Genomic DNA, 26950 nt, shown 5'->3' on the forward strand with positions numbered 1-26950 from the left:
GGCACAATCACCCAACTTGACCTCATAGACATACATAGAACACTTCGCCTAACATCTGCAAAGTAGACATTCTCTTCTAATGCACATGGAACATTCTTCAGAACAGACCACATCTTAGGACACTGAGCAACCCTCAACAAAATCCAAAACACTGAAATAATAATAAGTATCTTCTCTCTGACCACAATGCCATCAAAGTAGAAATTAACAACAGGAAGAGTAAGGAAAAAAAAATCAATTACATGGAAACTGAATAACACCCTGCTTAAAAACCACTGGGAATAGAAGAAATTCGAGATGGAATAAAAAAATTCCTAGAATCAAATGAGAATGAAAACACATGATACCAAAACCTTTGGGACACAGTGAAGGCAGTGCTCAGAGGTCAGTTTATAGCAATAAATACATCAAAAAAGAAGAAAGAAACAAAATCAAAACATTAGCAACACGACTTGAACAAACAGAAAGAGAGCGGCAAAAGAAGCCCATGCCAACCAGAAGAAATAATAAAGATCAGAGCAGAAATAAATGAAATAGAGAACAGAAAAACAATAGAAAGAATTAACAAAACCAAAAGTTGTCTCTTTGAAATGACCGACAAAATTGACAAAACACTGGCCAAATTGATAAAAGAAAAACAGGAGAGGATGCAAATAACCAAAATAAGAAATGAAATGGGGGACATTACAACAGACCCAACTGAAATAAAAAGGATCATAACAGAGTGTTATGAAAAACTATACTCCAAATTTGAAAACCTAGAGGAAACGGACAAACTTCTGGAAACACACCACCTACCTAAACTAAAAAAACTAAAACATCTGTGAAAAGAAATGATGGTGAAGTTCAACATCATCAGTCAGGACAAGGCCAGGGGCCAACTGCAGAACATACCATCAATTGCTCATATGCATGTTCAAGCTGAAACTGAAGAAAATCAAAACAGTCCATGAGAGCCAAAGTACAACTTTGTATATCTTACCTGAACTGAGAGACCATCTCAAGAATATATCTGAGACACTGAACACTAATGACCGAAGACCAGTCAAGTCGTGGGCTGACATCAAGCATATCATACGTAAAGAAAGAAAAAGGTCATTGAAAAGACAGGGAAGAAAGAAAATATCAAAAGAGATGTCAGAATAGACTCTGAAACTTGTTCCTGAATCTAAAGTAGCTAAAGTGAATGGAAGAAATGATGAAGTAAAAGAGCTGAACAGAATATTTCAAACAGTGGCTTGAGAAGACAAAGTAAAGTATTATGATGAAATGTGCAAAGACCTGGAGATAGAAAACCAAAAAGGAAGAACATGCTTGGCATTTCTCAAGCTGAAAGAACTGAAGAAAAAATTCAAGCCTCCAGTTGCAATACTGAAGGATTCTATGGGCAAAATACTGAATGATGCAGGAATCATCAAAAGAAGATGGAAGGAATACACAGTGTCACTGTACCATAAGAATTGGTTGTTGTTCAACCATTTCAGAAGACAGCATACAATCGAGAATCGATGGTATTGAAGGAAGAAGTCTAAGCTGCACTGAATGCACTGTCAATAAACAAGGCTTCAGGAAGTGATTGAATACCAACTGAGATGTTTCAATAAACAGATGCAGCACTGGGTTTGCTCACTCATCTGTGCCACGAAACTTGGAAGACAGTTACTTGGCCAAACAATCGGAAGAGATCCATATTTGTCCCCATTTCAAAAAAAGGGTATCCAACAGAATGCAGAAATTATCGAACAATATCATTAATATTACATGTAAGTAAAATTTTGCTGAAGATCATTCAAAAGTGGCAGCACTACATCAACAGGGCACTACCACAAATTCAAGCCAGATTCAGAAAAGGATGTGAACTAGGGATATCATTGCTAATGTCAAATGGATCCTCGCTGAAAGCAGAGAATACCAAAAAGAGTTTACCTGTGTTTTATTGACTATGCAAAGGCATTCAACTGTGTGGATCATAACAAATTATGGATAACATTGTGAAGAACAGGAATTTCAGAACCCTCAACTGTGCTCACGAGGAACCTGTACATAGACCAAGAAGCAGTCATTTGAATAGAACAAGGGGATAGTGCGTGGTTTAAAATTAGGAAAGGTGTGGTCAGCGTTGTATCCTTGCACCATACTCAATCAGTATGCTGAGCAAATGATCCAAGAAACTGAAATATATGAAGAAGAACAGGACATCAGGATTGGAGGAAGACTCATTAACAACCTGTGATATGCAGATGATGCAACCTTGATTTTGGAAAGCAAAGAGAACTTGAAGCACTAACTGATGAAGATCAAAGACTACACCCTTCAGTATGGATTACATCTCAAAATAAAGAAAACAAAAATCCTTACAACTGGACCAATAAGCAGTATCACAACAAACAGAGAAAAGACTGAAGTTGTCAAGGGTTTCATTTTACTTGGATCCACAACCAACACTCATGGACCGGCAGTCAAGAAAATCAAATGACACACTGCATTGGGCAAATTCTCTGCAAAAACTTCTTTAATTTTTTTAACTTCTTTAACTTCCTAAAAAGCAAAGATGTCACTTTGAGCACTAGGATGCTCTTGTCCCATGCCATGGTATTTTCAATTGCCTAATATGCATGTGAAAGGTGGACAATGAATAAGGGAAGACAGAAGAAGAATTGATGCATTTGAATTATGATACTGGCAAAGAATACTGACTATACCATGGACTGCCAGAAGAAAGAACAAATCTCTTAGGGTCAATACACCTCAGAAGTATAGCCACAATGCTCCTTAGAAGCGAGGGTGGCGACGTACTTTGGACATGTTATCAGGAGGGACCAGTCCTTGGAGAAGGGCATCACGCTCAGTAGAGGGTCAGCGAAAGAGAGGAAGACCCTCAATGAGATGATCAACACAGTGGCTGCAACAATGGGCTCAAGCACAGCAATGACTGTGAGGATGGCGCAGGACCAGCCAGTGTTTTGTTCTGTCAGAAACAACTCAGTACGACATCATAATATCTAATAATCAAGGGATGAGAATTCTACTGAACTTGACCAATAAATGCATTACCTAAACACAGGAGATAGAAAAAAAAAAAAAGAACTGTTATGATATTTCTACATTCATCAGTTGAATTTACTACACTAAACACACTAAATTCTAAATATGCTAGGCAAAAAAAACCACCTTGCTGCTCTCACAAACACTCAGGCTCCCCGTTGTTACTTTTCCCAGAAAAGAGAAGAGCCCTGAGTTAGAAAACTATTCACCAACAGTTTCTTAAGACTTGTTGGGGCCCTAAAACATCAAATATACACCTCAGCTCCCAGGCAAAACCATCCGAAAATAAGAATATTTACCTTTTTCTAAAGTCCTCTAAGCTGACTTTCTCCCATGTCAGGGTCATACACCTTACAGCAACATTCTCTGATGAGGCTACTAAAGTGCGGAACTAGGAATGCTCCCTGGCTACCTTCTCTGATTCCCTTTGTCACTTGTGTGGCCCATCCAACAACCATTCCCACTTCCCCTTCCTCCTAACTAACAAAACTCTAGTCTTGTTCAACTTCCTAGACTGTCAAGTGTTCCAGAGGAAACTGGACTCCTCCCCAGATACAGGGAAAAGCTGCGGGGGGAGGGGGGGATGGCGGTTACATTATCATGGGCCGGAGTTAATCATGGTGATCATATTCCCATGGTCAAGTCATTCGTTCAGGCTGGACATGGGAAACAACGATAGCCTAGGAGATGTGAGAGATTGCTTTTAGGTAAGTTTTCCTCAGACTTAAAAAAGGAATAGTTCCTTTTTTGTGTCTCTGAATATAGTTATGCAAAGATGATTGCAGCTGTCCTATGTCTTACATCTTGCATCCATAAGGTATTATGCAATCTCTGAGACACTAACCAGAGCCTTCAAGTCACTGAGCTGCTCAATCAGGCAACCCTGAAAACACCCACCTCTAGGCCTTTTGTTACATGGGATTAAAAAAAAAAAAAAAAACTTCTGTCTCTTGCAACCAAAAACTTACAAATAATGCACCATCTAGATGTCCAGTTAGAACTTCGTCCACTTAGGCTTCTGACAATGGACATAAAAGACAAAACCAACCAATCTGTAAAAACAGAAGAGAACATTGCCAAACTATCTTTTTCAAAGAAGAGCTATTACTGACCACCCAGAAACTATTGTCTTTGGTAGAAATTACCTTTCATCTCCTTTTTTTGAGATGGCTATGTCTCCTACAAATTTGATGTACTTATTTAATATGGGGGGATGTTATAGTTACAGTAATCTCACTGACCTAAAAATGGCAACAACCAAATCCTAATTTATCTCTCTCTATTGGGGCCAGGCTAAGAGAAATAGGCTTAAATCAAGGAATTTAGTTCATGTGTGAAGATGAATTTCCTGAGAGAAAGGATTATACAGAAAAGGTTCTCCAGAGACAGTGTGGAATCTCCTTGATGAAAGTCTTTAAAAACACATTATTCATGTAGCTGTGAAGCCTTAGGGACTACATTTCAACTATATGACAATTCAAGATCTCTGCCAGTCATATCTAAAAGGAAAACATATCTTCTTTCCAAATTTAGAAAGGCATCTACGTATTAAAATAAAAGAGAAGTAAAACTTTTTAATCCCAAACATGGGACAGTCATATTTATTATGTACCTATTTAAACCTGTTGTCATAGCAAACTCACTTCATTATTCTAGGGGACAAAAAGGTAAACAGTATGATCAAAGGTTCTACTGTCTCAATTTCCATAAAATCCTGACAGTAACAGACATATTTGTCTAGAAAATGTTCAGTGACTAATTTAACTGAAAGTTAATTTACTTAATTAAAAATAGAAAAGATAGCACTTGTTAGATTTTTTTTAATAATATACACTTATCAGAATATATCAGCTTCTGCCCTATGGCAATTCTATAACTAAGGAAATATTTTTTTTAAAAACATGGAACTTTTATGTTACAAACTTTACTGTTCAAGAGTAGTGCTGAGTATGTACTGTCCTATTAAAAATACAATTAGAAATATTTAAGATTTACTGCTACAGGGCATTAAAACCCTACTCACAATTACAATGACGAAAACCTGGGATATTAATGTTGAAAAGTAAATGCAAATTAAGTGTTCATTTCTTGAGGGAAGTCACAAGGTTTGCTAGCATGATGTGCAATGGATAACTGGTCTTTGGTTTAGCAAATAAGACACGTACTTAGATCATCTGTCAACTGCTCACACAGTTAGGTGCGGGAAAAGGAGGGCAATAATGATGGATGGTATGGTAAAAACTGTGTGTCTCAAAAAACACTCCATACTGCTATGGCACCTTTCACTTTTGTACAAATTGGAAAAAGACATTCTCTCCAAGTGACAGCTGACCCACAGATGTCTGGCTTGGGGAGCTTACATTTCTTTTGTATTAATTAGAAAAAAGTACCTCTCTACCTGGTATCACTGTACAGTGTATATCTTGCATGATTGTACACGGTAGCCCTGTGCCATAGCTGACAGAAACTCCTTTATTGTCTAGGAATGGAGGGAAAGTCTCATTCTTAACAACTAGTCAGTTACGAAAAATCCGCTGCCATCGAGCAGATTCTGACTCATAGTGACCCTATGAGATTACTCAATTACTAGCCCTCCCTTATTTTAGGAAATTGAAAGGCAACTAAGGTTGGTTCCATTAAGTTGGACCCTATTCTCAGTAAAGAGAAAAACAGAGACATCAGTTTATCAGTATACATGATTTTTGTCTACATGAATGTTTACTAAAAATACTTTATACTTTTCAAGGGAGGGCCTATACCAATTTTAAAAATTACAAAAGGTACTACAGTTCCATTAAGGAGCCCTGGTGGCACAACAGTTAACTACTTGGCTACTAACTGAAAGGTTGGCAGTTCGAACTCACCCAGCAGCACCACAGTAGAAAGACCTGGCAATCTGCTCCTGTAAAGATTACAGCCTAGGAAACCCTATGGGGCAGGTCTACTGTGTCACATGGGCTTGCTATGAGTTAAAATTGAGTCAACAGCATCTAACAACAACATAGTTCCGCTAACTACAAAACGAAAAGTAACGTCTTCCTTTGCTTATTTAAATTTTGCCTTTGAAGGTTTATATTAAAAACATTATAACTAACCCTCGCCAGAGCTTGGGCATCAGTTAAGGATGCCTCAGACAATAATGTGTAAAGTAGCCTTCTGGAATGGAAACACGGAGTAGCGTCTATTCGGACAAAACCTATCAACAAAGTATTATAAATAAATTTTAAAATATTCTGCTTCTTAAAACTACAGTTATTTACATATTAGAAAATTATGTCCGCCCTCAAAAGAAAACTATTAGTGCATCAGGATAAACAGAAATTATGCAAACACATATACAACCCTATACACCTCCCCTAATATCAAGCCTTTCTTTCCTTAAAGTAAAATAAAACATTATAAATCATCTTTGTATATTGCGACTGGCTATGTTAACACCATTACAACTTCTGATGCAAGACTTCCGTTGACCCAAAAGGCAAAAATATTAGACAGTCAATGCACCGGCACAGAGATTCTGCCAACAAAGAAGCGGCGCGTGGAGGAGTGGATGAAAACATTTGTTTCAATGTGAGTTTTTTGTTGTTGTTGTTGAGAATATATACAGCAAAACATACACAAATTCAACAATTTCTACATGTACAATTCAGTGACACTGATTACATTTTTCTCACCCTCCTTTTCTGAGTTGTTCCTTCCTCATTAACATAAACTCACTGTCCGCTAAGGTTCTTATCTAACCTTTCAAGTTACAGCTGTCAATTTGATGCCATATAGATAATTCCTAAAAGAGCGTAATTCTCAAGGCAGACTTTTCTAACTAATCAAGCTAAGCTATAATTTGGTTTTAAGAAGACTTCAGGGGATATTTCTGGTTTAAGGTTTAAAGATTATCTCAGTAGTATGACGAGTTTAGCCTCCATAGCTCCAGAAAGTCTGATGTCCATGAAAATTTGAAATTCTACTCTTCACTTTCCCCCTTTTGATCAGGGTCCTTCTATGGCGTCATTACTCATAATGTTCAGTAATGGTAGCTGGGCACCATCCAGTTCTGGTCTCCTACCAAAGGAGGCAGTTTGTTCAGAGGCAATTAGCCACACAGTCCATTCCTCCTATTCCTGAACCTCCTTCTTCCTCTGTTGCTCCAGGCAAATAGAGACCAACTGTTGTCCCTTGGGTGACCACTTGCAATTTTTTTTTTTAACTGTAAGACTTTCTCAGATAATTATAAGATCCACCTACCAATGTTTCCAGCATAGGGTTTTCAAGGACAACATCACATGTCACAGGGACACAACAGTCAGAGACCCACACAAGAAACCGAAAGTCCTACTGAGCAACACAAGAACACCAGGCCATGACCACTTAACAATGCACTTTTTTGCCCCTGTTTATGGGATTTGTAGAGCCGCAACTTGAAACTGATAGCACAGGCTTTGGAGATAGGTAGATCTACGACTGAATTCCAGATTCAAATCCTAGTTTTACCACCTATGAGCCTCACAAGACCTTGGGCAAATTACTTAACCTCTCTGTGCCTGAATTTCTAGATCCTTAAAATGGGAATAACATAGGATCTACCCGATCAACTGCTATAAAAATTAAGATTAGACAGTATATATAAAGTATTTAGAACACTGCCTAGCATATTGTACACACTCGGTAAATGTCAGCCATTATTATTATTATTACCAATAACGGTAGTTTATTTCCCCTTCAAAAATAATCCAAAACCCAGGAGAAGCACAGAAATATTGCAATGTTATTTACAATGGTAAAAAGTTAAAGAAACCTAAATGTTCATCAATAAGGAAGCAGTTGAGTAATTTATCAGGTATCTTTTCAGTAAAATATTATTTCATCACTAAGCATTTTAGAAATATTGAACATATAATAAAGAATTTTGGAGCAAATTAACAGTGTGTTTACAGGCTTATACAAAGTGGAAAAAAACTAAGATAAACTATATGTACATTGTTTTAACTATGTAAAATCACATTTAAAAGGCATATTAAAAAACATGTGCATTTGCATAGTCAATAAAACACAGGTAAAAATATTTCTGGTATTTTCTCCTTTTAGCAAGGATCCATCTGATATCAGCAATGATATCCCTGGTTGCACAGTGTAAGGATAAACATATAGACCAATGGAACAGAGTTGAGAATCCAGAAATAAACCTATACATCCATGGCCAAATGATTTTTGACAAAGGTGTCAAGTCCATCCATTCACTGGGGGAAAAAATAGTGTCTTTAACAAACGACACTAGGACAACAGGGTCTCCACATGCAAAAGAATGAAGCTGAAGCCATACCTCACACCATATACAAAAATGAATTCAAAATGGATCAACGACCTAAATATAAGGGCTAAAACCAAAGAATTCTTAGAAGAAAACAGGGACACAACTTCAGGCAATGTATTCTTAGATATGACACTATCTTAGTTATCTAATGCTATAACAGAAATACCAAAGTGGATGGCTTAAACAAACAAAATCCCTCACAGTCTAGGAGGCTAGAAATCTGAATTCAGGGCACCCGCTCCCCAGGAAGGCTTTCTCTGTCTACTGGTTCTAGGGGAAGGTCCTCATCATCAATCTTCCCCTGGTCTAGTTCCTTCTCAGCACAGGGATCCCAGGTCCAAAGGACACACTCTGCTCCCAGTGCATCTTTCTTGGCAGCATGAGGTCCCTCTCCTCTCTGCTGGCTTCTCTCTTTTATATCTCAAGAGATTGATTCAAAATACAGCTTAATCCTATAGACTGAGTCCTGCTTCATTAACATTACTGCCACTAATCCTGCCTCATTAACATCACACCTGTTAGGATTACAACACATATAATAATCACATCAGATCATGAAATGGTGGACAGTCACACAATACTGGGAATCATGGCCTAGCCAAATTGACACACATTTTCGGAGGACACAATTCAAACCATAACAAACACCAAAAGCATGAGTAACAACAGAAAAAATAAACTGAACTTCACCAAAATTAAAAACTTTTGTGTATCAGGAGACATTATCAGGAAAGTGAAAAGACAGCCTACAGAATAAGAGAAAATATTTGGAAACCATATATGGAAGACAGCTACCTGATCAACAAACTGGAAGAGAACCATATTTATGCCTATTCCAAAGAAAGGTGATCCAACAGAATGCGGAAATTAAAGGACAGCATCATTAATATCACACACAAGTAAAATTTTGCTGAAGATCATTCAAAAGCAGTTGCAGCAGTGCATCAACAAGGAACTGCCAGAAATTCAAGCCAGATTCAGAAGAGGACATACAACCAGGAATATCACTGCTGATATCTGATGGGTCCTGGCTCAAAGCAGAGAATATCAGAAAGATGTTTAGCTGTGTTTTACTGACTATGCAAAGGCATTAGACTGTATGGATCATAACAAATTATGGATAACATTTTGAAGGATGGGAATTCCAGAACACTAAATTGTGCTCAAGAGGAACCTGTACTTAGACCAAGAGGCAGTTATTTGAACAGAACAAGGGGACACTGTGTGGCTTAAAGTCAGGAAACATGTGCATAAGGGTTGTATCTTTCACTATACTTATTCAATCTCTATGTTGAGCAAATAATCCAAGAAGCTACACTATATGAAGAAGAACAGGGCATAAGGATTGGAGGAAGACTCACTAACAACCTGCGTTGCTGAAGCCAAGAGGACTTGAAGCACTTACTGATGAAGATCAAAGACTACACCCTTCAGTACGGATTACACCTCAACATAAAGAAAACAAAAATTCTCACAAGTGGACCAATAAGGAACATCACGATAAACAGAGAAACAACTGAAGTTGTCAAGGATTTCATTTTATTTGGATTCACAACCAACACCCATGAAAACAGCAGGCAAGAAATCAAAGGATACATTGCACTGGGCAAATCTGCTGCAAAAGACCTCTTTAAAGTGTTAAAAAACAAAGATGTCACTTTAAGGAATAAGATACGCCTGACACAAGCCACGGTATTTTCAATCACCTCATATGCATGCGAAAGCAGACAATGAATAAGGAAGACCAAAGAAGAATTGATGCATTTGAATTATGGTTTGGCAAAGAATACTGAATATACCATGGACTGCCAGAATAAAGAACAAATCTGTCTTGGAAGAAGTATAGCCAGAATGCTCCTTAGAAGCGAGGATTGCTAGATTTCATCCCACGTATTTTGGACATGGTATCAGGAGGGACCAGTCTTTGGAGAAGGAAATCATGCTTGGTAAAGTAGAGAGTCAGAGAAAAAGAGGAAGACCCTCAAGGAGATGGATCAACACAGTGGCTGCAACAACGGGCTCAAGCATAACAACTGTGAGGATGGTGCAGGACCGGGCAGTGTTTCATTCTGTTGTACACAGGGTCATTACGAGTCAAAACTGAAGAGTTTAATATCCAAAATACATAAAGAACTCTTAAAATTCAACAACGAAAAGACTAACAACTCAAATAAAAAATTTGCAAAGGCCTTGAAGAAACATTTCTTTAAAGATATACAAATGACAAAATGCTCAACATTATTAGTCATTAAAAACCCAGTGCCCTCGAGTCGATTCCAACTCATAGCGACCCCATTAGGGAAATGCAAATCAAAACCACAATAAGATTTCACTTCATAGCCACTAGGATGGCTGTTTTTCAAAAAAAAAGTAAAATAAATGTTGACAAGGATATGAAAAAATTCTAACACTCATTTATTACTGGTGGGAATGTAAAATAGTATAGCCACTATGGAAAACCGTTTGGTGGTTCTTTAGAAAGCTAAACATAGAATTTCCACAAAAACCAAAAAGCAGTTGTATCAAGTCATTCTGACTCATGGTGACCCCAATGCGTTTAAGTGGAGAACTGTGCTCCACAGGATTTTCAATGGCTGATTTTTTGGAAACAGATCACTATATCTTTCTTCCAAGGTACTTTTGGGTAGACTCAAACATTCAACCATTCAATTACCAGCCGAGCTGTTAACCACTTGTTTCAACCAAGAACTCCAGAATTACCGTTAAGATCCAGCTATTCCACTCCTAGGTATATTCCCAAAGAAATTGAAAGCAGCAACTCAAATAGACACATATACACCAATGTTCACTACAACACTATTCACAATGGCCAAAAGGTAGGAACAATCTAACAACAGATGAATGGATAAACAAAATGTGGTATTTACACACAACGGTGTATTATTAGAGAGACCTGGCAGCAGGAGACAGCACACTGGACTTCCCGGTCCACTGAGAGAGAAAGCTGAGTGCCTTTGGGCAGAGGCCTATGACCAGGAAGAGGGGTGCCTGTGAGCACAGCTGTCCTGATGGAAGAGCGGTATCCTTGATTGTTCCTGAGCCTGAATTATAACCTATTACTTCCCCAATAAACCCCACAATCTTGAGTACTGTCTTTGAGTTCTGTGTGGCCATTGCAATGAATTATTGAACCCGGCAGTGAAGTAGACAGTTCAGTGGGAGGGATGGTTGGTATCAGAATTGGTAAAGGTGGTGGAGAGAGGAGACATGTCTGACCCCTGCCTCATAGGAATCAGCCTAGGGCTGTGGATGTTTTTTTTCTTTCTTTCTTTTTATTGTGCTTTAAGTGAAAGTTTACAATTCTGGTCAGTTTCTTATACAAAAACTTATACACCTATTGTTATGTGACCCTAGTTGCTCTCCCTACAATGTGACAGCATACTCCTCCTCTCTGCCCTGTTATTTCCCGTGTCCATTCAACCAGCTCCTGTCCCCTTCTGCCTTCTCATCTCGCCTCTGGACAGGAGCCGACTATTTGGTCTCATGTATCTACTTAAGCCAAGAAGCACACTCTTCATCAGTATCATTTTATGTCTCAGAGTCCAGTCTAATCTTTGTCTGAAGAGCTGGCTTTGGGAATGATTTTAGTTGTGGGCTAACAAAGAGTCCAGGGACCATGTCTTCTGGGGTCCCTCCAGTCTCAGTCAGACCATGCAGTCTGGTCTTTTTACTAGAATTTGAGTTCTGCACCCCACTGTTTTCCTGTTCCATCATGGACTCTCTGTTGTGTTCCCTGTCAGGGCAGTCATTCATGGTAGCCAGGCACCATCAATTTCTTCGGTCTCAGGTTGATGGAGTCTCTGGTTTATGTGGCCCTTTTCTGGGCTTTCGATCTTGATTCTCCTTCCCCCCTGTGAAATCAGAGGAGGTCAGACACCTCCCCATGCTGTTTTTACAATTAGCCAGAAAGAGAAGTGAAGTTCTGATATATGCCACCAAATGAATAAACCTTGAAAACATTATGCTCAGTGAAATAAATCAGATATAAAAGAACAAATATTGTATAATCCCACTTACACAAAATACCCAGAATAGACAAAAGTCATCAAGACAAAAGAAGATCAGCAGTTACCAGGGGATGTGGAAGGGGGTATGAGGAGTTAGGGGGTAAAAAAAGACCAGCAAGTAATACACTAAAATCATAACAGTGGATATGTGATAGGATAATGAGATTTGCAGTGCCTGCTTTTCTTTTCTATATTTCCTATCATGTAGTTGTACCAATTTTTTAATTCACTTAATTTTTACATAAAAAAAGTTACAAATTTATTTTAATATTCATTAGATGGAATTATGAAAATAATTAAACCACAAAAATATATTACTGTAATGATAAAAGTTAAAAAAAGAAATTAAGAATAAAACACATGTTTCAAATATTAGACATTCAAAGTAAAAATGTTATTTTTTAAAAACTGAGCCCCTAGTGAATTATGGGCCTATATTACAGTTAAAAAAAAAAAAATTTTTTTTTTTTTTATTACAGTTAGACAAAGCCCAGGGACCACTTACAGCTGAGATTGAATGAGCAATATTTTAATCTTAAAACCACTGTCAGGGAAATGAAATCATTTAAGAGAACTGAAGACATGGTCCTAATTTTTAGTCTCGGAAAAGCTTATCTTGGAAAACCTAAATTATTCCTGGTAACAAAGTGAAACAATAATAAATGCCTTTCCATTTGAACAAATCAGATATATAATTTATTTTTTCATTGTTTTAAAATATATCCATTTAGATAAGATATGAAAGAAACAATGTTTTATAAGAGCTGACTTGTAACTGGTCAACCAACATTTTAGGAAGCCCAGAAATATCTAAATATAAATGAAAAAGGAAATGACTCTGTAGTTAAATTTACTATTGTCTGAATTTGCTCCTCCACCCAACTGCCCTCTTTCCAGTTGATAATACCACACTGGAAACCCTGGCAGCAGTCTTATCACCTTGAATCTCCATCTTTACCTGTCTTTCAGAAATGGCCCACACCCCTGGCTTTCATCCTTATAGCTTTGGCTTAGGCTTCCCATTTGACATCCCCTTCCCCTACCACCCCAGCTGACCCTTCTAGTCTTGAACAAATCAATCCTTTATAGGTTAGAGGAACAGCATTACTAAAGCATAAATCTTTTGCCATTCCACCGCTCAGAAATGTCTACAGCACACAGCCCAGGTTCCTCAGCGTGGCTTTCAAGATCAGTGCTGACAACTATTTCTCACTCTTTTCTCCTGTGTATTCCCTAAACCGCAGGTAATGAGTTCTCAACTGTGGATCCCAGCACACAGATATATCTTGTCCACTGTATGTCATAATTTGTAACCAATAATGGCTCAATAACCAAAACTTGTGAATTAATTATTTATAAAAATAAACTAGAAAAGATACAAGTTCATTCCTATAATGTTTTCTCACCTGCATTAGACATGAGAATGGAACTGCTGCTCAAACACTAGAAGTGCCCATAACACTGGGTTCACCATGGTGGTGTGTTATACGTAACATCGTTATGTGTCACAAGAGCCACAGTGGGAAGAGATGTTCCAAACCAATCTGCAAGGGGAGCAAACACCTGCATCGCTTCAAATTATGGCTGGCAATTAAATTTTAAAAGCCATCTTTCTGTTCATAAGAAGCAAACGGAGGAAGCAGAGAGACTCTAGAGGCAACCAAAGACTAGAAGAGGAGTATTTTAGAATCATCTGGCTCCATCAAAATGGAGACAGCTTCTTATTAGGGTAGAGGCCAAGAATTTCATTTCATTACTGTTCCACTGACAGTGCTGATATGAAGATTCCTTTTAAAATAAATATAGTAAAAACCTGCAAAAGCTGAACCTGTGTAAGGTGGAAACCTGTCAGAGAAGGAAAACTAAAATATTTTCCACTAAAACGAGCAACAGAAACTTACTAAGACTACACCCGGTCAAAGGCAGAAAACTTGAGAGACCCAGAAAAACAAGGCAGTCCCATTGAGTTCCGGCTCTCACAGGTTTCGCTGTATAGTTAAGTGAAAAAAAGTTAATTCAAAAAACAATATTAAGTATATCAAAATAGAGAAGGTACTCCAATATGGGAAAAAAAATATGACTGAAGTTGGGGAAAGCCTGCTCTAAACAAATGGGGCTACCTGCCTTTTCCAATTGTACCTGCATTTTCCTTCCTCTATAAAATTTCCCTTTTTCTCCCATCTGCAATATCATCTTCCCCTCCTTCCTTGACCCAGTCTCTGTCCACTGAAATGCTGCGATACTACCAAAATGTCTGTTCTTCCTCAAAACTATCCAAGATTCCCCCATGCTCCCTCAGTCAGGTCAACGCACTCTCATCCAGTAGTCTAACTGCATCTTGAAGCTCTATTTTTAAAAAGCTCATCTCGCCAACTAGATGGAATGTTCCCTGAGAGCAGAGAACGCACAGATTCATCTTTGGGCATCACACAGACCCTAATACTGTATGACTCTATATATGACTCTATATATGAACTGGGTTTTTTGTTTTCTATATATGACAGACTATGTATAAAACTTTGGCTTAACTAAACTGAATTTCTAAACAATCTGTTCAGAAGATGCAACAAGGTCAGCAGTCAGGATTACTACCTTCACCTACAAAGAGGTTCCTAAGCACAAGAAAGGGGTTTCATAGAACAAAAAAGAAAAGAAAAAAACTTTTTTTTTTTTTGCAGAAATCTTAATGTACCATTTTAAACTAATCTGAATTTTCTCTTAAACAATCAGGCATTTTGTCCACACTAAATCCAAAGGCCTCTTGAATATCAGTAATGTGGGAGTCAAATATTTACTAACAGCAGCTGTAATGTCTCAAAAGCAGATCATCCATTGTGCCACTCATTATTTATTCTGAACTATATCTTATTTCAGAAAAGATCTAATGACATTTACATAAATACATATACTAGAACAAGACAAAATGACACATACAAAAGGTAAAAGAGAAAAATGGGACATAGGAAAACTGAATGTAGGAAAGATAAGCTGTCCTGTGAGTGAGATTCACACACCAAATGAAACACTGGGTGACCTAATCAGTTGCATGATTCAGCATTCTTAAGGTAAAAACAAAAAGCTATCAGAGAACTATTTCTCCCTTGGTCCTAATAAAGAAGACACTATATAACATAATAAGTAAAAGTGTCAACAACATCTTTGCAGTTTATTTGTCAAAGAGCTTTCAAAGGCTATTCTTCATAACAACCCTCACAGGCAAATGGTAACACACAAGGCAATAAAGGCAAATTATGGAGAGGAGGGCAGGAGGGCCAACGAAGAGGCCCAGGTACACAGTTCCCTGCAGGTCCAGATTTATCAGAAACAAATTTCATTCTGTCTAGACTAGCCTGGGATCCAGAGGCTTCAGTGCATCCACTGATCTTTGAAATTATAAACAAAATTTGATGTGCATGTGCATTTTTCCTGGGACTATGTCTGTAGTTTCACAATACTGTACTACCAAAGAAAAGAATACCCCAAGAAAAGTTAAGAACCACGGATCTAAAGAACTAGACTGTATGTATGTCCTTCAGACAACCCTCCATAAGCAGTTTCCTTCTGAGCTTCTGAGAAGTACTGAGCTTCAAGAACGCAGCTCCTGACAAGCATTTGAAGAACAGCTTTTCTGTGAAGAAAAATGTGGAGCTCTAAGCTTTAAGCATTGGCGAAGTTGTGTGTCAACTGTCAAAATACATGATCTTTAATACAGTAATCAACATACATAACACATAACAATCCATTCTTCTAGACACGTTTCAGCCATGAATATTGGCAAAGTTGCCACAAAAGATTGGTAATATTTCTTCCAGCTAGTCCTGGTGGCACAATGGTTAAGAGCCATGACTGCTAATCAAAAGGTCAGTAGTTCAAATTCACCAGCCGCTCCTTGGAAACCCTACGGGGCAGTTCTACCCTGTCCTATGGGGTTGCTATGAGTCGGAATCGACTTGACGGCAATGGGTATAGTACAAAAATTAAAAAACCCACCTTTTGCCTGTGAATTACAGATAAGCACAAAAACAACCATTTTCCTATAAAACATTATTGTTAAACTTTAAAAAATATAATCTTTCCATATCAACTGACAATCTGAGCTTTTGGGGTTTTTTTTAATCTTTTCGTTGTTTTAATCTTATGTTATACAGCAACACAATCACTTCCATAGCTTTAGACATACACATAGTCAATTATCTACTCATAGTATGGTGATTAGAATGTTTCAAGGCCTAAGGGCATCAAGTGAGGAAGGTGACCTACAGAACCACCAAGACAAGGCTTTTTAAGATGTCATCATCTAGAAAATATCATGGCCAGCTTGCTGCTGTCCAGAGAAATATCTTTATCAAAGATTCCAGAGTTGAATAAGAAGCTCAAGGGAAGTAACTCAGGCTAACTCAACCGATCAGAAGCTAAAGTACAAATCAGAATACCAATTTATTAATTAATCATAGAGATTATCCTTTTCATTAATCACTGCTTTCCCAGTCCCAGAATACCTAGGATCCTGATTTAGTAATCGGAAATGCACCAGAAGTTAGAACAAAGAGAAAGAGAAAGTTCTGGGGATATCTAATGAATTATCCCTGTCCAACATATACCTTTCTACTGATCAAAACTGTGATGTCCATAGGTAGAGTCTCTCTCTTAGATTTCAAACTTCTAGCTCTCTAGCTTTCTTCTTTCAAGTACTTTTCTCCATTAAGTCCTTCTCCAGATAGGGATAATACCAACAATGAGGATGCACCTTATGCACACTATTATCCCTATTTTTCAGATAAAGAAACTCCCAGATAAAGATGCTAAGCAACTTGCCCGAGGTCACACAGCTAGTATAAGGCAGAGCAGAGATTCAAACCCAGATCTCAAGTCAAAGCTTATGCTTCTAATCATGGAGTAAATGATCCCATTAAGGGTTCTTCCCCTGGGTCTCCCACCTCCCAGTCTGATTGAAATGTCCTTCCTCTGCGTTCCCATAATACCCTAAATACATCATGACTTAATTTTTGGTGTACAGTCTATCTCTCACAAGACTGAAACTTTCTGAGAATGGGGGTCATGTCTCATTCACCCAGAGTGCTATCTATCAAGGTAAGTATGCAAGCTAATTTGTCCAAGGTTTTAATACAAAAATCACCAAACCAAGGCCTCAAATAGCCATGTAGTCTTGGGAAGGTCATGACTTCTCTAGCCATTGGCATCTCTAAAAAATAGAATGAAACTGATGTACAAGGTGGCTCAGGTCCCTTCTGAATCTAAAAAGCCCTATGATTATAGATGGTCCCTATTTTGTAATGGCCTATCTTATTAGTCTGAATAATCAGAAATAAAATTAAACTTTTACTTATCTTCTGTACCACTCTACAGATAGTACACATACAAAAAACAGGATGTTCAGAAAAGGCTCCCTCTTTTCTGGAAGTAGATAACTGTCATCTGTACCAAAACCAAACAGTGGCACCTTCATCCAGCAAATGTTGAAGAAGCTAAACAACAGAAAAATAGAATTAGGCAGTGGGATTTTCTTTTAATGATCTATAAAAATGAGAGAGAAATTACCTAAAATTATTTGTTATTATTGCATTCCAAAAAGCAACTAAGTAACTTCTTTTTATAGCACTTCCCTTATCTTGCCCTAAGGCAAAGCTAAAACGAATGAACTGGCTGTGCCCTGTAAGAGGTTACAGAGAGAACAATTAATCTGTTTTTAAGGGTACTGATAATACTAATTATTTTTCAAACAGCAGGCTTTTTAATTTATATAGCACAATGAAAAGCATTTCATGGTTTGGCTACCAATGTTCATCATTTCCTTTATTTTAAAAAATGTAATGAAAAGCCGTGTATATCTAAAATACTTTCAGTTAAATAAAATCATCTCTATGTTCTTTTTCTAGACGATATTTACAGGAAGACACTATTGGAAATTTTTCAACAGTTCGAACCCATCAGGCAGTCCTTGGAAACCCTGTGGGGCAGTTCTACTCTGTCCTACAGGGTCGCTAGTTTGGTTTGGTTTGAAACCTATTTGGATCTGCAGCTTTCGGGTTTTAGAATATTAACTTAAAGATTGTTTTTAACTACCCATTCGCTTACATAGGCTCAAAACAAGCCAATACATCACACCCAGAAAACTACAACCTCAAAGCTTCACAACATGAATATAACATCCACACCTTTAAATTAAAAATAAAATGTGCTAAGATTAAAAAAGATTATCCCCAGACAACAAATTTAATATAAAAATATATATGCTTATTGAACAATTTACAACAGTCTAGGCAAATAAAATGAAAGCCATAGACATTCTGACTCAAGCCAAAAAAACAAATCAGTCATTACACCGGTAACCTTGTCATTCAGGTATGTTTTCGCCCAAGTATGCAGCATCTCTTCCCTCGATTAACTTCACATTCTTCCCTACCAAGTGACCATACAGAGGGGAACCCCACACTACATAAGAGGGGACAAAATTAAAACTAATGAGAAACTTTCATTTTGAAAGACCAAAGAAAAGGCGGGTTGGGCGAAAGGGAGCTAGGTGAATGGAAACAGCAGAAACTGATTTCAGTTCTCCCAAATAAGGTTTCCTACTAAGTCTGTCATTCCTGGCAAAGTTGGTTTTCCAAGGCAGTAAATCTTTTGGAAAGATTAGCAGAATAGCAGGTGGAGTGCCTTTATATCAAAAAGAGAACGTAGATAAGACAAACAACTGAAAGCTTTCACAATGTACACCCAAAACAATGTCCCAAAAAACAAGCAAATGCTTGAAAGAGAATGACATCCCCTACAGCCCACCCAGAGACCCAAAAGGGTCCAGCAAATGGTGGGGGGCGGGGGAGGTTGTATAGGAGCAAGGGGGTGCAGGACTGGGCTCGGGTGGGGGTTGGGGTGAGATAAGGCAAGAAAGTATGCTCCCCCACCTAAACAAAAGTATGCAGCAATGAAACTGTTACAAACTGCTAAATTAAGAAAGATGGGGTGGCCTGGTGTTCTTTGGTGCAGGAAGGTCGAGCTACATTTCACACTTATCGGCCTTGGCCAATGCCATCAGACTAGAGCCAACCCTCGCCGGATTCTCCAGGAAACTTAAGCCCCATCGCGCACCCTGTGTGCCGCAGAAATGTGGGAGAGGGACTTTAACCGACTTCTAGCCCCCTCTCCTGCTCGCAGATGAACCCCAAAGGAGTCGAGGAGCGGGGAGACGTCTGATCTCCCACCGCGGTCCAAGGCACAGGGGTGAGGTCTGGGCACCGCCTCCCCTGCGGGAACTGCCACCTCTGCAAAGGCCGGGGGCACCTGGGTCCAGCACCGCGGTTCAGCTAAAACAAGGCGGGCGGCTAGGCGCTCCTGCCAACTGGCCATACTACACTTATACAAAGTTGATGGAGTTGGGAAGAAACGCAATTCTGTCCCTGAGGTTTCTCCCCAAAGTGAAGCCGATGCAAGTCACAGCTTCCTTCACTCTCACTGAGCCCCCACACTGCTCTGCAGACTTAGTCTCTTTTCCCCAATGGGGCATCAACGATATTTTCTTCCTTCTTTGTGCCAAAGTCAACCTCGAACCCTAGAACAGGGGCACTGAAGCCCAAGGCCAAAACCATTAATTCTCGCAGTTAATTCCCCGCAAAACTAGCAGAGTCATTTGTTGGGGTCTAGCCTTGGGAACCTCATAAACTAAGAGGCACGAAACAGGCTGTGGATGACTCTCCGTCCCCCAAATCGGACCTTCAGCCCAAGGGATGTGGGCACAGCAGTGTTTTTGGCAGCTTGAGCTACATTTGGAACGAATGACTTTGTCCAGCGCACCACCAGGTCACCACCACGCCCCTTGCACCCAAGGTCCTAGTCCGCCGCGCACACGACATACTGTTGTTTACACACACACACACACACACACACACACACACACACACAGAAACAAAATCCCGGGGAAGTCCTACCTCGCCCCCGTGCCCGTCGAAGATTCCGAAAATGGACGGGTGCGTCTTGTTGGCCAGGTCCGTAAGGACTTCAAAGCGATCCTCCATGTGGTCTCTTCGGCCCTGTATGGAGTACACAGCCACGTTGTGGCTCTTGAACTCCCAGGTCTTGGAAAACTCGGCCTCGAGCACGTCGAGACCCCCAAGCCGATCGTTCTGCATGATCTCCGCCACCTTGCCCTTCACCATCTTCACAGCGTCCCGGCTAGACTTGACGATGGTCTTCACCTCGTCAGTGTGGAAGAAATAACTCCATAGCGCCAGGCTGATGCACAGCAGGAACAGCGTCTCGGGTCTTAACAAGAAGTAGCGCATGATGCGACCCAGCAGAGACAGCAAAGTCATTGTATCCTCTATCATTTATTACCGCTAGAGCCCCAACCAAAAGCGATGCGCGCCCCGAAGGCTCGCCGGGGCTCAGAACACTGCGGGGGCCGCCCGCAGGGACGGAGGCGGAGCGGCAATCGAGAACCGGGGACAGGGGTGAGGAGCCGAGCGGGAGGCGGACGAGCAGGCTGCTCTGAGCGGGCACTGCGAGCCGAGGCAGTTTCCCTTTTGTTTACCCGCCTCTGATGCTCTAGGCCAGCGTCCTGCGCACGGACCTCCGAACCCGCCACCCGCGCCGCCTCCCCTCCCCGCGCCCTTTTGTGAGGCGGCGGCGGCGGCTAAGACAACAGCCGCGGCAGCAGCAGCTGCCGCGGGTACCCAGACTTGGCGAGAGCAATCAAGTTAAAGTTGCGGCCGGGCGGGTGAGCTGCGGTGGCCGAGAGAGTTCGGGGCGGCGGCTCCTGCGCGGTCCCTCCAGGGGTGCCCCTTACGGCTCCGGGGAGTGAGCAGCAGGTGAGGAAGCGCAGGGCGGGAGAGCTGGCGGGCGAGGGATGCAAGTCCCCTCGGCCGCCGCTGTAGGGGAACCCTGAGCTGGCGAAGCGCTCCAAGTCCTTCACACATTCAGAGAATAAAAGTTTTGCGGAAGCTTGAGCAGAGACGGGGGTACGGGGAGCCTGGCTAGGCGGCTCGATCCGCGCTTAGCCGCAGGCTGTTGGCCCAGCTCTGCCAGCCTCTCCGCGGCGCCTGCCGACTCCGCTCGGCTGGACTCGGCTCCGTTCGGCTCCGCTCACGCGCTCCCTCCAGGCGTCCAAGCTCGCGCTCGCCCCGCCCCTCGCGTCCGGGAGGCGCTCCCGCGGAGCAGTCAAAGGGTGCGGAAGATAGGCGACTGCCGGAGCGCGCTGCAGACCGGAGCGGTTCGGCCGAACTAAGGGGGTGAGCAGGGGTGTGTCCGCTCCCTAGTTCGCGCGGATACTCGTTCCTGCCTCTTATTTGGACTTCCAGGGCAATAGAATACTGACCATGGGTAGTCTTCGCGTTTGTTTCCCGGGAGCTGCTGGTGCTGGCTGTGATGGAGAGGGACGCACGTGAGCGTCCCCAACCTCTGGCAGGCAGCACGATAGTGCGGTCCCCCTCTCGCCAGGCATAAGGCAAGCGAGAAGGGACGTAGTTCTCCCAGCTCGCAAAGCGGCGCGGAGAGGATCGGGCGGCTGCTGGCGACTCCGTAGGTGCTCTGAGGCCGTGGTCGCTGCCCAGATCTCCCTGGAGGTAGAGGGCGGGTTTGGGGCATTGCAGCCTACTCGGGGCAAGAAAAACTCCGCCGAGAGGAGTAGGATACCCTGGTGGTATAGTGATTAAAAGCTGCGGTTGCTATCCAAAAGGCCGGCAGTTCGAACCCACTGGGCGCTCCTTTGTTTTTTGTTGTTTGTTCCAGAGCAGCAGGATAGGGGTCCTGGAGCCACAAGGAAGTGCGGTCCTCAATCATCGCAGGAGAAGATGAAGTCAGGGGCAGGGAGGGCGACTAAAGAGTGTTTTTCTATAAGCAGAGGTGAATCGCGACGGGCGTCCAGAAGTCATCAAGGATAATAACCTGGTGAAATGTGAGCAGATGTCGGTGGTCCTTGAAGGGGTTCCGACTCGGTACAAAAAAAGAACAATATCTGCTCAGAATATTGAATAAATGAGCTTTAAAGTAAAGTATTAACTTCTCTGTCATATAGGGAAACCCTGGTTGCTTAGTGGTTAAGTGCTATGGGCGCTAACCAAAGGGTCAGCAGTTCGAATCCGCCAGGCACTCCTTGGAAACTCTGTGGGGCAGTTTTACTCTGTACTGTCGGGTCGCTCTGAGTCGGAATCGACTCGACGGCACTGGGTTTGGGTTGTTTTTTTTTTGTTTTTTGTTTTTTTTTTCCTGTCATAAAGGGTCGCTATGAGTCCGAATCTACCGATGGCACACAAGAACAACCACCACCCGTCTCCAAGAAGAAGAAGAATTTGTATTATTTTGAAGATGCTGATCAGCAGCTTCCAGTCTGCTGGGGTGGAGAGAGTGTCTGTCTCCCAAGCACTTCTGTCTCGATATGATCCCAGTTATCTTCTAAGTAAAAGAAGGAAAAAAAGAGTAAAATACTAGAAGGAAATACACCCAGATGTTCATGGTGGTTAACTACAATAAGTTATATGTAGTTTTTATTTTTTGCTTTAGACTTTTGTCTCTTTTCTACAACTTTTCCAGAATTTCTACAAAAGGTGTAGATTTCCATCATAAGCAAAAATAAATAAAACTTTAGCATTTAAATGGCAGATATGCTTTTTATTTTTTTATGATAGGATCTTAACTATATAAACATACATAGGAATATGCAGAACTGTTAAAAGTGTGTTATTTTTTTACATCTAGGATGTGGCCTCCTGTTCTGCTTTGCACCTCTCAGTATTTTCTACCTCATGAATAAAGAAAATAAACGGTTTAGGAATAAAGTAGGTCATCTGTTCCATAGTCGTGAGCGAGGATGTTCCCATATGAGATAATGAGCACAAAAGCCTTTAGGAACTCTAAAGTAAAGGTATCACATTAGTATTATTTTGAAGATGAGTTTACAAGATTTCTTACTGTAAACTAGCAGATGGTCCTTGAATGCTTATGAATCTGTTTTCTGTGGCAAAGCCAACTTGCAGATAGCTGATCAAGATTCAAGAACGACAATTTAAACTAGGACCTGGAGGAGAAATAAAATTCCAAACCCAGAGGCCCATTCCAAATCTCGTTTACTGCGTTGATGACACCAGGACATTCATGAGAGCTATGATTTCTGTTTCCCCCGTATCTGAAAAAAGAATAGGGAGAACCATACTGATCTCTCTGGAGGTTAAATAACAAAAGGAGGGCTTGACTTGATTAATTAATAACTAGATATCTTGCAGACTCTGTGAAGATATGCTTTGACATTTACATTTTAAGTAGTTCATCTTTGTGAAAAATCAGTAAAATTATTTTTCAAGCAGACTATATAAGCATTTCCAATAAAGAAATTCATGTACTTTATATAGTAGTTTCAGAAAAAGGTCTAAATCTTTTTGTTATTACTTAACCATTAATATTAGAGAAACAAGAAAGACTCTAGTGACAAACTCCTTGAAATTGCATTTTCATTCTCCTATAACAGTCCTGTGAGAAAGATACCAAAAACCAAACCAAACCAAACCAAAAAAAACCAAACCCAGTGCCGTCAAGTTGATTCCGACTCATAGCGACCCTATAGGACAGAGTAGAACTGCCCCGCAGAGTTTCCAAGGAGCGCCTGGTGGATTCGAACTGCTGACCCTTTGGTTTGCAGCCGTAGCACTTAACCACTCTGCCACCAGGGTTTCTAAAAGAAACCAGTTGCCATCAAATTGATTCCAACTCATGGTGGCCCCATGTGTTCAGAATAGAACTGCTCCGTAGGGTTTTCGAGGCTGCGACTTTTCAGAGGCAGGTCACCAGGCCTTTCTTCCAAGGTGCCTGTGGCTGCATTTGAACTGCCAGACTTTTGGTTAGTAGTCTAGCACTTAACCATTTGTGCCACCCAGGGACACCTATGAGAAAGATAGAGGAGCTATTCTTTTTGTTTATAAATACGAGAAAAGTGAGGCACAAGATATTAAATGAATATCACAGTTCAGCAAATAAGAGGTTGAAAATTCAAACTCACGTCTTCTGACTACTAGTTCAAAACTCTAAATTTTATTGATTGCCCAAAGATTCTGAGATGATGAGGTTAACGTTTATACTTCCTAGGAATATTTCAAAGGAGCCCGTGGTGGCACAATGGTTAGGCACTTGGCTGTTAAGTAAAAGGCTGGAAGTTCAAACCCACCCAGAGGCTCCGTGGAAGGAAGACCTGGCAATCTGCTTCCTTAAAGAGTGCAGCCTAGGAAACCCTATAGGGCAGTTCTACTCTGTCACATGGTGTTGATATGAGTCAAAAATCAATTCGATGACAAGAAGTAATACTTGTAGAGCAAAAGACATAACAAATCAACTATCCTTCATGTCTACATTAAAATTTAAAAAATCGGTTTCCGAAGTAAAATAATGTCTGAATTTCACTGGAAGAAAAGAGGCAACGTAGAATGTACATTATGCAAATACTATAGCACTATTGAGGAAGAATAAAGTAGGAGGCCTCACGCTACTTGACCTCAGAACCTGCTATACAGCTAAGTATGTAAATCTAAGTTCTCAATTCTGTTCCATGGATCGCATGTCTATAGTTGTACCAATACCATGCTGTTTTGACTACCTTAGCCATATAGTAGGTTCTGAGGTCACGTAGTGTGAGGCCTCATAGTTTATTCTTCAATTGTGCTTTTTTTTTTTCTCTCTGGTGCATACCCCTGCTGAATGGTCTAGTGGTTAGTGTACTCAGAGCTAGATTTTGAATTTTTTTTTAATTTAAATTTGTTGTGCTTTATGTGAAAGTCTACAAATCAAGTCAGTCTCTCATACAAAAAGCCATACACACCTTGCCGTGCACTCCCAGCTGCTCTCCCCTTAATGAGACAGCATGTTTCTCCTCTCCGCCCTGTATTCCCCATGTCAGTTCAACGAACTTCTGTCCCCCTCTTCAGCTGATTTCGCCACCAGCCAGGAGTCGCTCACATAGTCTCATGTGTCTACTTGAGCCATGAAGCTCACTCCTCACCAGCATCATTGTCTATTTTATATTCCAGGCCCTGTCTGTAGAGCTGGTTTTGGGAACGGTTCCAATCTTGAGCTATGAAAGGGTCTGGGGACCATGACCATCAGGGTCCCTAAGGTTTCAGTCAGACCATTAAGCATGGTATTTTTATGAGAATTTAAAATCTGAATCCCATTGATATGCTCCATCGGAGATTCTCTGTTGTGTTCCCTGTCAGGGCAGAGATTGTTGGTAGCCAGGCACCATCTAGTTCTGGTCTCAGGCTGATGGAGCCTCTGGTTAATGTGGCCCTTTCTGTCTTTTGGGTTCGTATTTACCTTGTGTCTTTGGTGTTCTTTCTTCTCCTTTGCTCCAGGTGGGTTGAGACCAATTTATGTATCTTAGATGGCCACTTGCAAGCGTTTAAGACCCCAGGCACCTCTCACCACATTGGAATACAGAACATTTTCTTAATACATTTTGTTATGCCAATTGACCTAGATGTCCCCTGAAACCATGGTCCCCACATCCCTGTCCCTGCTACTCTAGCATTTGAAGCATTTGGTTGTATTCAGGAAACTTCTCTGCTTTTGGTTTAGTCCAGTTGTATTGACTGTCCCTATGTTATGTGTTGCCCTCCCCTTCACCTAAAAAAATTTTTTTCTACTATCTAGTTAGCGAATATCCCTCTCCCTCCCTCCCCACCCTTGTAACCATCAAAGAATATTTTATTCTGTGTTTAAACTTCATCTAGAGTTCTTATAATAGTGGTCTCATACGATATTTGTCCTTTTGCAGTTGACCAATTTCACTCAGCATAAAGCCTTCCAGATTCTTCCATGTTATAAAGTTTTTCACGGATTCATCATTTTTCTTAATCGTTGTGTAGTATTCCATTGTGCGAATTTGCCATAATTTATTTATCCATTCATCCATTGATGGGCACCTTGGTTGCTTCTGACTTTTTGCTATTGTAAACAGTGCTGCAATGAACATGAGTGTGCATATATCTGTTCGTGTGAAGGCTCCTATTTCAGGTATACTCCAAGGAGCAGAATTGCTAGATCGTATGGTAGTTCTATTTCTAACTTTTTAAGGAAGTGCCAAATTGATTTCCAAAGTGGTTGTAGCATTTTACATTCCCACCAGCAGTGTATAAGTGTTCCACTCTCTCCACAACCTCACCAACATTTATTATTTTGTATTTTTTGGATTAATGCCAGCCTTTTTGTTGAAGTGAGGTGGAATCTCACTGTAGTTTTGATTTGCATTTCTCTAATGGCTAATGATCATGAGCATTTTTCCTCATGTATCTGTTAGCAGCCTGAATATTTTCTTCAATGAAGTGCCTGTTCATATCCTTTGCCCATTTTTGAATTGGGTTATTTGTCTTTTTGTACTTGAGTTTTTGCAGTATTATATAGATTTTAGAGATCAGACGCTGATCGGAAATGTCATAGCTAAAACCATTTTCCCAGTCTGTAGGTAATCATTTTACTCTTTTGGTGAAGTCTTTGGATGAGCATAGGTGTTTGATTCTTAGGAGCTCCCAGTTATCTAATTTTTCTTCTGGCATTTGTGTATTTTTAGTAATATTTT

General features: G+C 40.5%; 1 protein-coding gene across 2 annotated transcripts in view; it reads right to left on the minus strand.

Annotated features, from left to right (window-relative positions):
- Nucleotides 1-21825, minus strand: part of PPM1L (protein phosphatase, Mg2+/Mn2+ dependent 1L) — a 576223-nt gene extending 554398 nt beyond the window's left edge. The window contains exon 1 of one of the 2 annotated variants that reach the window (XM_049867572.1): nucleotides 20325-21825. In XM_049867572.1, coding sequence (XP_049723529.1) covers nucleotides 20325-20723 — 399 coding nt within the window. In that variant the 5' untranslated portion in view covers nucleotides 20724-21825. The remainder of the gene's footprint in view (nucleotides 1-20324) is intronic. The other variant, XM_049867573.1, reaches the window with a different exon arrangement.
- Between the last annotated feature and the right edge of the window lie 5125 nt (nucleotides 21826-26950).

This window comes from Elephas maximus, chromosome 23, assembly GCF_024166365.1.
Source record: "Elephas maximus indicus isolate mEleMax1 chromosome 23, mEleMax1 primary haplotype, whole genome shotgun sequence".
NCBI classification, from domain to species: Eukaryota; Metazoa; Chordata; class Mammalia; order Proboscidea; family Elephantidae; genus Elephas; species Elephas maximus.